Source organism: Microtus oregoni, unplaced genomic scaffold (genome assembly GCF_018167655.1).
Source record: "Microtus oregoni isolate MIOR12 unplaced genomic scaffold, Mior012 000002F_ref0000024, whole genome shotgun sequence".
Taxonomy (NCBI): domain Eukaryota; kingdom Metazoa; phylum Chordata; class Mammalia; order Rodentia; family Cricetidae; genus Microtus; species Microtus oregoni.
The window spans coordinates 89,319,979-89,332,500 of record NW_024543061.1 but is presented as its reverse complement, the minus strand read 5'-3'; the positions used below and the strand labels follow the sequence as shown (position 1 = coordinate 89,332,500).

Sequence of the window (12,522 nt, the reverse complement as noted above, 5' to 3'; positions counted from 1 at the left end):
CATGTAGCAGAACAAGATTAATAGAATCAGGTTAATTTAAGCTATAAGAGCTAGTTGGAAACAAACCTAAGATAAAGGCCAAGATTTCATACTGAATAAGTCTCCATGTCATTTTAGGGGGTTAGTGGTCCAAAGAAAGTCCATCAAGAAAGACTAGTTACAATAATTGACAACTGGAAACAGTAGACCATGTTCAGTAATTGGTGGTTCATAAGGGAACATTACAATTAAGCAGGATAAGCCTCAAGGATAGTTATTATGGAAGCAGCTTTGTGGTGATAATATAATTTCACATATTATCCACCCCTACTTTAGGGATATTACAATTGCTGTCTGTATTGTATAATACTGTATCCATTGCAAAAAGTCTGTTGTATGCTATACCTACAGTAGTCAAAAGAATGGCAATGTTAATAAAAAGAACAGTTCTTCCTTTGGCTGTACTTACAGGCTTCATTTTAGATTAGAGCAGACACTGTTTTCAAGATGGCAGATTTCCCCAAATTAAAAAATTAAAGTTTCAATGAGTTTTCAGCCAAATAATAAAGCCATGATTTGTCAAAAAAAAGATTTTTATAAGTTTGGTTCAGGCACAGCAGGCCATTGTGAACATCTCCATCCCACTTCATATTATATTGAAGCACAAAAACAAGCTCAGTGTTATTTCCCCAATAAGCCACATATATTTGGAAAAAGTAGAATGAGAAGTAAACTCACAATGGAGTTTTGCTTAGTTTAAGTATTAGTAAGTTATTCTGTACTAGTAGATAGTTAATGAGCTCATACAATTATCCAAAATATATTGTACAAACTGAAATTAGCACAGTTTAGGTATTACGCAGAAAAAAAACAAACCAGGAACTATGTTTAAAATGTATTAGGTCCAAGGGGTAACCTTTAATATCAAGACTCTGGGTCTATGTAGATCATGAGAAAAATCAGAACTTATTGGAAAAAAAATAAATTCTAGGACCTTGGATTAATTCTTTTTTATAACTTGAAAATATTTTTAAATATAAAATAAGGCAATTACTATACCTGAAAGAAACAAACGTCTGTGAAAATGGACAGAAAGGGGGCAATAATTAAAATATTAGCCAAATTGAGCATTTAAATATCCCTTTTAAATTTTTAAAATTTCTTTCTCAAAGAGGAAATATGTCTTCTCTTAATCCTGAATGTTATGCTGATTTTTTCATCAAAAAGGCGACCTTGTCTTCCTTTCCATTCTTTCTTTGTCCTGCCACTATATTTACCATAAATAAACATATTCTAAATACAACTGAATTTTGTGAGAAACCCAGAAGCCAATTCCTGCGAGAGCCTCTGTTGTCCTGTGGTCTAAGGTTTCTCTTTGCTATATCCATGACATTCAGTCACATGTCCAAACTTAGATTTATCCATGTGGGTATCTCATCATTTTCTTCATGAAAACCAAATACATTTATTCATAAATATTGTCAGTGTTTTCCATCTGCAATACTCAATTTTGGGAAGAAAAAAGTACCTTGTTGCAAACATTGCTCTTAGGGATGAGAAGGTTGCAGCATCTTCTTTCAAAGCCTTCAGCTCATTCCTCAGTTTTGTCATTGTTTCAGTCACCATTGCCTTTTCATTTTCATATTTGTTCTTCAGATTAGCTAGAGCCACTTCAGCTGTCTGAAGCACAAAATCACAGCGCTTACTAACTCACACGGGGAAAACCTGCCCCACACATTTCTCTATGCCAAATCTATTCTTTGCTCTTATAAATGGAAACAGAAACTGTTTAGGCTGGATTTTTGCAAAAGCATCTATATACATTGAATACAGAGATGTTTCTCTTTAATGTCAAATCATGTCATAATTCAATAACGTTAAATTGTCCTTAAAGCCTGCTATGAGTGACTTAGTATTAGAAGCCAAGGTGATGAGAGTAGCTCAGTAAATAATTCATGCTGGTTGTTGAAGGTATATGATTTTCAGATATTTAGAGAGACAAAAAAAAATTTTAAACATGAGTGATGTTTATCAAGAAGTTAGTAAAGAACCACTGATTCCAAATGAAATGTGAGAAATGAAATACTTTTTGTCACTGTTCCTGTGGGTCTAAAACATAGAATAAAAGATGTAAGCTACTGTAACTTACAACATGTTCAAGTCATAGAAGTGACAAGAAATCAAGCATTTCCTAAATTTGTAAACAAAAAACTTGTTCAAAACAATGAATTATCATCAAATTATTTCTTTATGTGTCTCTGTATGTGAGAGAGAGAGAGAGGAAAAAAAAGTGTGTACAAAATATTGAATGAGTTTTCCGAATTTGTAATTGGGGCATTTCTGAAGCTCCTTGAATGAACAATGTTTTAAAACAAGAGCTAGCCTAACACAGTAGGAGATAAAAACCACATCGGCTGAATCAACTGGTGCCACTGGCAAATGTTTAAAAACTTCCCTTTTGATGCACAGCACAAGAAGTCAAACAGGAAGCACTCTAGTTTTGTAAACTTTAAACTGTAGTCTCGCAATGCAAAAAATATCTAACACTAATTAAAAAATTACTATTGGTATTTCCAGAAGACTATACTGGTTTTTAATATGTTCTTTTGTGCTTGAAATAAATATCAGTCAAGTTTCTTATGCAAAGTATTCAATTAATATTTTATGTGTATGAATGTTTTGCCAAGTATATCTATGTCCCATGTACATGCAGCTCCAATAGACAGCAGGTGAATGTATCAGATTCCCTGGAACTGGATTTATAGACTGTTGTGAACCTCTTAGGTACTACGAATCAAATCGAGGTCCTCTGGAAAAGTAGTCAGTGTTCTTAATCATGGAACCATCTCTCCAGTTCCATTTGTTAATGTTTAGACTATAAATTAATTTTCATTAGTTTTGGCTTAATTGAAGTTCTTATTAAATTAAAACTTATTCATAAGACATTTTTATTCTATGCAGCATTAATTCTCAGTAGAATACTCAGGAATATTATAAATTCATAAAATAGTCAATAATGCATACATTGGGAAATTTTTCAATCATTTAATTTTTTAAAGTTTAGGCAAATATTCATTTAGAACAGAAAATAAGTTTAAATTGTAAAAATTTAGATATAACAAATAAGCATGAGTTCATTATGTAAGAGGAGGATTGAGAGGGAGTGACAAGCACAACTAATCTCAAAGGAAAGTATAAACTCATTTATCCTTTGTGACAAATTCCCAGAACAACTCTACTTTGCTTATATTTTTATCTATAGACTGGACAAAGCTTAAAAATATTAAATATCTAAAACCCATTAGGTTTATTGACATCTTTGTTCACCACATTCTGGTGTGGGAGATCCTTCTGTCTATCTGTTGCTTTGATTGGATAATGAATAAAGAAACTGCCTTGGCCTGTTGATAGGGCAGAACCTAGGTAGGCGGGGAAAACTTGTTTGAGAGACACCATGGAGCCACTGGAGATAGACATGCTGAAACTTTGCTGGTAGGGTGATGCATAGATTACTAGAAATGGGTTAAATTAAGATGTAAGTATTAGCCAATAAGAAGTTAGAGCTAATGGTTAAAGCAGTGTTTTAATTAATATAGTTTCTGTGTGATTATTTCGGGTCTAAGCTAACCATGCAGCCAGGAACCAACAAGCAGCTCGCTCTTGCAACAACATTCTCCAAACACTCTAGGATTTACTTTTAAAAAAGAAAAAAGGAGAGACAAAAAACCCTACTAACCATTATTTCCAACTTTAGAGACCTTTGTAAGCATTTCCTAAATGTAACATCCTGTTTATACACTTTTGTCCCTCTCTACATCACATTCTTTTGTCTGAAATTAATTCTTCTTCCCATGGGATAACCTCTTATCCCTCTAAGAACAATTCCAATTATATTTGCTCTGGAAAGTTTTTATTAATTCCCATAGATGTTAGTTATTCGGCTGCAATATTCCCATAACTTGAATATAAAATATGTAACATTGCACTAATTTATCTGTGGGTTTCAAGGGCTATGAATCCCCTTCAGAAAGGTAGAGACCATGTATTTGTTGTTGAGTTTTCACATCTGACACAAGTAAATACATAGCCGGTACTTTATAACAACTATCTTATTCTATCAAAAGGCCTCACGCTTCTGGGGGAAAAAAAACAAATTATAACATAAAATTCATAGAGAATACATTATACTTGTTTTAAAACAAGATGTTTCCCTTTCCTCCTAAACCACAAAATTTTCACATCAACTTTAATAATTAACATTCCACAATGTCTATGTCTAACTCATGTCCCCTATTGATACTTGAAACAATTAATGGCACATAAGTACTACAATAATCTACAGCAATTGTTCAACATTATTTAGATGAGTACCAAACACATATCAAGGAATGTTTTCACATAATTTACTAAGCCATTAAAGCTATGGCTCTAATGCAGCTCATTGTGAAAATATAAACTCAACTAGGAATGTTCTGTTCTCTTTTGAATTCTTATGGCACTCTCAAAGACTTTATATATTCTGTTTTGTAAGTACTTAAAGGAATGTACTGAATTTACAATGGATTACTAGTAACTTATTTTTATGTTCTATTTTGTACCCCCATATGAATGCTTATTTACAAGTTAGGCCTTATCTTTTCAATTAAGCATGTTCACTTTAAAAAAAAATTGTATTTATATGTTGCTGATATTTAACCTTTAGAAAGAGATCAAGAAAGGTATCTGAGTGCCTGGTTGAGAATACTCAAAAAATTATGTCCTTGAAAGAAGTTATATGAGTCAGGCCTAACATATAAGTTATTCATGACTACTCTATATTGTAGGGTTTTGAAATTCAGCAGTTACGTCAATAATCTTCTTTTTACTGATTTCAAAGTGAAGTCAGATTTCTTTTAATTTTTTCATGCACCTTAACATTTTCTACTTCTGTAAGTGATGATGTAAAAGAAAGTTCTATCTTCCCCTTAAGTTTAAATAAAGCTTGTTTATATTTTGAACAGTATTCCTGCCTGTGGTACAGACATCCAATTTGTATCAGAGAATTCATGGAAACAGAGGAAGAATAGAAAGCAGATAACATATTGGTGTGGCTTCAGTAAGATATAAGTAAAAGAAGACACTCTGAAAAGGAAATGAGCGTGCATTCCCATACCCCACTATTCACCAGCATTGCCTGTGTTTGCAAGGAAGGATTTCATGTGCTGCTGATGCTTTTCATCAACACCAACATTTGTTCAGTATTCCTCTCAAATATGTATCTTTTGAGGCTATCTTTTCAGATAAACAGTATTATCCTCCAGTCTATATATCAGGACATTCACACTTAGGTAAAACTCAATAATGGAAAACAAATCAGTCAATAAAGAATTGTCAGGTAGGTTCATAGTGAAGCATCCTACTTATTCCAGAAGGATATAACCTGTATTTAAGAAAAATTCCCTAATGCTTCAGTTCTGACACAAGTAAACTAACAATTAACTATATATAAAGTCTCTTTCTCTCTCTCTCTCTCTCTCTCTCTCTCTCTCTCTCTCTCTCTTCCTCCCTTTTTATCCCCTCTCTCACTCATAGTTCCAAACTATTTCATTTTTTTGGTAAAAGTCTGCTTCTCTTTACTCATATCCCCACAGCTGTATTGTCCTTCATCCTAGATGCCATTGCTTGATCATTTGGTTACTAAGTCTTATTTGTTTAAGTCTGAAATGAAAGGCAATATATTAAGTTTCTATCTTGTGACAGCCGTAAAAATTGAGTCTTGCATCCCCATCTCTAAATTTCTAAATCCCATCTCTAAAGTTGGGTCTAGCCTGTCAGACCTTTTTCATCATGCCTGTGCCAAACTCCCATTTGCAATCTCCCTATCTCCCTGGTTGGCATAAGATGTGAGGTAAGCCTCCCCCATGACCCTCCATGGGCTGTTTTCATACTTATTGACCACCAGGTTTCTGCTTATCACTGCCTGAGTCTTTGGCCTTTATCTGCAGCTGGGTCTCTGTTACTGCTTTACCTTCCTCACTGCTTGCATTTCCCACCTGTCCACAGCCGCTCTTCTATCCCATCCACTTCAAACTCTTGTTTTATTTTATTTTTATCTATCCATCTATCTATCTATCTATTTATTTATTTACTTAGAAAAAGACAGAGAGAGAATATTAGTGTCATGGTCCAACTGTTACAGAAAGAGGACAACTTGTGTGATTTGATTATTTTCTTCCACTATATGTGGTCTGAAGATTAAACTTGGGTCATTAGGCTTGGCAGCAAGCATGCTTATTACTAAGTCATCTCATTGATTCAGTAAACACTTTAGAACTAGACTACCTTCTGATTTGGCACTGGGATGTACTTTGCTTTATTGCTTTGTTGGCCAGGAATTTGAACGCTTATCTTGGCACTACAAATTCAACAAAAATTAAGGGAATAAATAAGAAAGCTTTTATTAGTATGTTTTCATCATCAAAATTGTATTACCTGCTTATTGGCTTTCAACACTGCCCTCAGTGTGGCAATCTGCTCCCGCTTGGTGCTCAGCAAGGACTTCAGCTTGAGAATCTCTTCCATTAAGGCTTCTTTGTCCTTATCGATCATGGGAGCCAACTCTCGCGCTGCTGCCCTTTGACGAGACAGCTGTAAGGATCTGTCCACTGCTTTTTGCAGATGCTTGATTTGGTCCCGGATTATGGCATTGAGGTTGTAGATATTCATTGGCTCTTTGCGGATATCATTTGTATCCAAAACTGGAGATGAAGGTGGGGCAGTAATAACAGGAGAGATTGTGGGAGTCTTGGTTGGACTTGGCTCTTTAATAGTCTCTGTGTTTTCTTTTGAAACTGGTTCAGGTGATGTCCTTGATTCTCCTGGGGATGAAATACCCCTCCTGGATAATCTTGGAGACAAAAGCCCCCTAGGATCATCAGGCCCCTTGAGGCTGCCACTTCGGGTAACTCTACTTTGCCTATAGTAGTCCAACATGACCCTGTTGGGAGTTTCATTATTGCATAAACACACATGGTGATAAAGCTGTGCTAGTTCCTCGCTAAATGTCACCAACTCATCCTGGGCTGTATTGAGAGTGTTGTGATTTTCATTGGCTATGCCAGTCATCTTTTGCAACTCCTTCTCCATGTGGGCCATCTTCTCGCCACTCTCCTTAGATGTCTTCTCAAGGTTTGTCACTTGCTCGTCATACATTTGGATCTTACTCTCATATTTTGTCTTTTCTTCTGTATAATTTTCTACAGATTTATTATATTTCTCCTTTAAGGCCTTAATTTCTGCTTTCAAATCAATGACCTCAGTGACAGCCACTCTATATTTACACTCAAGGATCTCTAAGCCATTGATGTCCACCTCATAGTCGTGGGCTTCCTCTGCTGAGTTGCGGCTCTTCTCACAATCTAGCTCAGCCTTGAGCTCCTTGCTGTTCTGCAGGCCCCTCATGGCATTGACATGCTCTGTGAGCCGATGCACTCGTTCATGCTGCTCTGTCAGTGCCCCCTTGGTGTGTTCTAGCTGGGTTTGTGACTCCTGGAGGTTGGCCAGAAGAATAGCTTTTTCTCGTTCTACCTGCAATGACACAAGACAATGTCTGAATAACTTCAGTGCAAAGCCAATAATGAACTCGATGCAGTTAGATAGACATGCATATATTTAAAGTGCCCATAGTAGAACCAATGCTCCCATTATTTCAAATTAAATTCAAATGGTTCTTTATTTCCGAGTCTGGTAAGTCAATCCAAAAATACCTAATTCATAATATGGGAGTTGATGTAAACGATGCCATTTGAATTTTTTATAAAGAAAATAGAAAAATCTTCTAAATAGTCTATTGTTGGCATTATGATCTTGTTAAAAAATGGACTTGGGGGATTCTGTGGTCTTTTTTTCCTTGAAAACTGAGTGAATTCCCTCTAAAATTTAAGCATTATCCAAATAAACTGAAGCTTTTTCCAAATAGCCTTTTGGTATAGGAGGTTTTTTGTTCATGTGTTGCTTTTATTGATTAATGAATAAAGAAACTGCTTTGGGCCTGATAGGGCAGAACTTAGGTAGGAAGGGGAAACAGAATTGAATGCTGGGGGGAGAAAGGCAGAGTCAGTGAAGCCATGGATCTTCTGCCTGAGACAAATGCTGGTTAGAATCTCGGGTAAGCCACTGACATGTGGTGATACACAGATTAATGGAGATGGGTTAAACTAATATGTAAGAGTTAGCCAATAAGAAGCTAGAGCTAATGGCCAAGCAGTGTTTTAATAAATATAGTTTCTGTGTGGTTATTTCGGGGGCTAAGCTATCTGAGTGGCCGGGACAAACAAGCTGCCTCTCCTTGCAACAGCCTTTCCTTTTGGAAAAGTCTATTCACAAATTGAATCAAAACAAAATGTACAAGATATGTTTCAAGCTTATTGTAGGGTAAAATGTCTTGACAAATCAGGTAATATATTTTGAACAGCTTTGGGTCTGTTTTATATTTTGTTTGTATTTAATATAACATTTTCGAAAATCTATCATTATAGCAACTATAAAAAACATTCAACAAGCCGGGCGGTGGTGGTGCACGCCTTTAATCCCAGCACTCGGGAGGCAGAGGCAGGCGGATCTCTGTGAGTTCGAGACCAGCCTGGTCTACAAGAGCTAGTTCCAGGACAGGCTCCAAAACCACAGAGAAACCCTGTCTCGAAAAACCAAAAAAAAAAAAACAAAAAACAAAAAAAAAAACATTCAACAGAACATGGGCTCTCCCCTGTGTGTTTGATGTAGTTTTAAGTAAATTAAATAAGGAATGGCACCCAAATTTCGTATATTTTACACATATTTGTATATAGATAGGTAGGTATGCATATATTTTACTATTTGTTCCTAGACAATGTTGGTCTAATAGAACGAGTATGTTTTATTACAGATAATTTCATAAAACTTCAGCATTATATTATCACTCAGCTATTAGAACTTAGAGTACCTTAAATTGTATTTGGATTTCAATGAACATTTGCTCTGCTTAAACAATTTAAGAGTTATTGATCTTTAAAGTAAATGCGAAATACTTCAAAGCTTAAACTGGCTATATATTTTTTGTTGATGGTATTCTTCTTTAATAACTAACAATATCCACTGATTCTCTTCCTACTGTTCTATCTTATATTGGGAGTTGGGGAATATTTTCTCCAATACTGTATTTATAAAATATTTACTAATTTATATCACATATGATAACTATCAGTAGTGTTATATGCCATAGAAGTTTTTATTTTGCCGATGGCTTTTTTTAATAAATACATTTACATTTACTGAAAACATATTACTCTTGCTGGAAAGAACAAAGGAAAAATAATCATAACTCTTATGTCTCCTAAGCTGCTGGATGGCACACAAATCCAAGTGTAAACAGAATGGCAGCTACAGAAGTATGCAGAGCCAGAATCTGAAAGTAGAAAGACACAGACACAACCCATAGCGGTCTGAATGCCAAGTGGTGGGGTGCTACATGCAGGTAGGGGTCTACAAGAAAGATGGTGATGTTGATTGCTGGTGGAGGCTGAGGCTATAGCTGAAGACTAGCTGCTCAAATTCTTCTGCCTTTCTCTTTGTCCCACCTTCTGCTACTGATGACTCCCCTCCTTACAAACTATAGTGCCAACGCTGTTTTTCAAGGATTTTCCACAACTGATAACTGTACATGTATTTAATGGATAGACATATGATACCCTTGAAATCAGCGCTGATGATTTGGGCTTCAGTTGAAAAGAAGCATGACCAAGTTTATAAAAAAAATACAGACTGGATTAAAATTCAGGCCACAGCTGTTTATATGGGAAATGGTGGTTATAAGGAAGACGAAGAAATATTTGCAAGAATATTTGGTTTTCCAAATTCTCTCATGACTTTATAAAGGAAATGGTTTAGATTAATCTCTCAGAACAATACATTATACTCCTTTTCATCATTTAAATTATAACTACATGATAGGGAAAAATTAAAAGCTGTGTAAATTATGTGCTAAATAAATACATCAACTTTTCTAATTAAAGCAGAAGCAAAAGTGCTGAAAAATGAAAAAAAGTCTCAAGATAACCCCAAAGGTAATGATAGTTGTAGGGCCTGGGTCTACCCCTGCTCCTGGGGTTCATCTTGAGGACAGTTTCTGGTCAGCCAGCTAAACATTCTGTTTGTTCCTGTGCTCTCTCTGCCCCACCTAGTGATTAGCTATAGTGCATTGTTTACTCCATCTTGGGGTATGGCAATTGCCCACCTGCCTGGGGAGAATTTCTTGTGCAGCAGCTAGGTATATAAGAATTTTCCCAAGGTTGAATAAATGGCATTTGGCTGATCTCCTTTCAATTGACCCAGGTCTCTTGTGTGTTCTTTCGTTCTCCAGGCCCTTGCCCAGCTCGGTACAGTGGCGCGTGAACTGTACTGAGAGGGTAACGCAGAATCAGGTGTTACAATAGTAAAACAGAAACTGAAGTTAATTTGGATAAAGAAAAAAATACACAAGAACAACAAGAAACAAAACAAACAAAAACAAAGAAATAGAAGAACCACTGAAGGTAAGGCATTATGCATTTCACAGAAGTAGCCAGATACTGATAAAGAGAGAGAGAGAGAGAGAGAGAGAGAGAGAGAGAGAGAGAGATGGGGAAATACAAGCATGGTTTTCAGAAGAAGACAATAATTTTAGGGAGGGTTAGAGAAAATATGGAGAAGGATGAGCGAAATATTATCATATATGTTCAACAAGTGAATGAGTGTCATGCTAATAGACAGATGGAGAACTATAAAGAAACTAAAACTGACTTACTCAGAACCTACAGACTAAATTTGCAAGAGACTGATAAAAATAAAAGAACAGTTAAATTTGTTGATCACTAAATGTTGTTTAATCTGCTTACTGATATATCTTAAAGTTGTATTTAAAGTATTATTAGAACTGGAGAGATAGTTCAAGTGGTGTGGGAGATCCTCCTGTATGTGTGTTGCTTTCATTGGTTGATGAATAAAGCTGTTTTGACCAATGGTTTAGCAGAGTAAAGTCAGGTGGAAATCTGAACAGAGATAGAAAGAGTAGGCAGAATCAAGAATATGCCACATCATCATCAAAGGAAACAGAGATCCAACCAGGCGGATCATGAGACTCATGATAAAATATAAACTATTAGAAATAATTTAATTTATAGTTAGAGCTATCCAGTAAGAGGCCAAAAACATTGGCCAAATAATAATAACTGATAAAAAGCCTCAGAGTGATTATTTCATAAGCAGCTGCAGGAACTAGCAAGTGAGACATGGTGGATAGATAGAAACCCATCCAGGAGTACCAAAGGGACATCTGCATTTAGGGGTTAAGAACACTTGCTTCTCTTTCAGAAGATAAAGGTTTGGTTTCCATTACCCACATGATGGTTTATAGCTGCATATAACCTTAGTTCCAGGAAATCCTCTTCTGTTATCATAGGCACAGCATGCAAGTGATGCAAACATACACACATGCATACGCATAGCATAAATAAATAAATCTTAAAACCAATAAAGTGTTATTTTTCTCTGGCACTCTAATTACTAAGTGGTTATATTCTTAAAATAAAATTGTAGATTATAAATGTATTCTGCAAGAGACTTTATTTTGAGTTTTAAAAAACTTTAACAAAGATGGAGTAGATTAAGCTTCTTTAAAACTAAATGACAAAAATAATTCACATTAGGATTTTTTGAGATAAGATCTTGTTACTATGTAACCCAGGTTGTTCTCAAATTAGTGATCCTCCTACCTCAGCCTCTTGAGTGCTGGAATTAAAGGCATGTCTCACCATATTTCGTTTCATATTAGGACTTTGAATACAAAGAGTCAAAGTTATTTTATTAGTCATTGATATCTATGTTCATGTTTTTAAATAAAGTGCTGAAAAGATGAATTTATTAAATGTAAATTATATACCAATATATATTTCAATTAATCAAGTAAGTAAGTAATTTGCAACATGAAGTTTCACTATATTGCCAAGACTGGCCCCAAATTCGTGAGTTCAAATGATCTTCCAGCATCAGACTCCTGTGTTCCATTAAGTTCAAATGAATCCTGTTATTTTTTAAAAAAATGTTAAATCATACTTATGGTACATGTACATTTTAGTCCTTTATAAGACTAAAGCAAACTATTTAACATATCTACTATCTTATACAGTTATCCTGTCTTATTTGTCTCCCAAAACCCATGTGTTAAAAGTTTGGTGTCCAGCCTATATCAGTACTGAGAGGGTACAGAATCTTCAGAAAGTAGGGCCTAGTAGGAGGGAGCTAGATCACTGCAGACAGGCCCTTAAAGAGGCCTAGTAGGAGGGAGCTAGATCACTGCAGACAGGCCCTCAAAGAGGCCTAGAAGGAGGGAGCTAGATCACTGCAGACAGGCCCTTAAAGAGGCCTAGAAGGAGGGAGCTAGATCACTGCAGACAGGCCCTTAAAGAGGCCTAGTAGGAGGGAGCTAGATCACTGCAGACAGGTCCTTAAAGAGGCCTAGAAGGAGGGAGCTAGATCACTGCAGACAGGCCC

General features: G+C 35.7%; 1 protein-coding gene across 5 annotated transcripts in view; it reads right to left on the bottom strand.

Annotated features, from left to right (window-relative positions):
• Positions 1–12,522, bottom strand: part of Bicd1 (BICD cargo adaptor 1) — a 152,373-nt gene that overhangs the window by 49,806 nt on the left and 90,045 nt on the right. For all 5 annotated transcript variants that reach the window (XM_041634486.1, XM_041634495.1, XM_041634461.1 and 2 more), the window contains exons 5-6: positions 6,451–7,545; positions 1,508–1,659 (exon numbers count right to left, since the gene is read on the bottom strand). In XM_041634486.1, the coding sequence (XP_041490420.1) occupies positions 1,508–1,659; positions 6,451–7,545 (1,247 nt within the window). The remainder of the gene's footprint in view (positions 1–1,507; positions 1,660–6,450; positions 7,546–12,522) is intronic.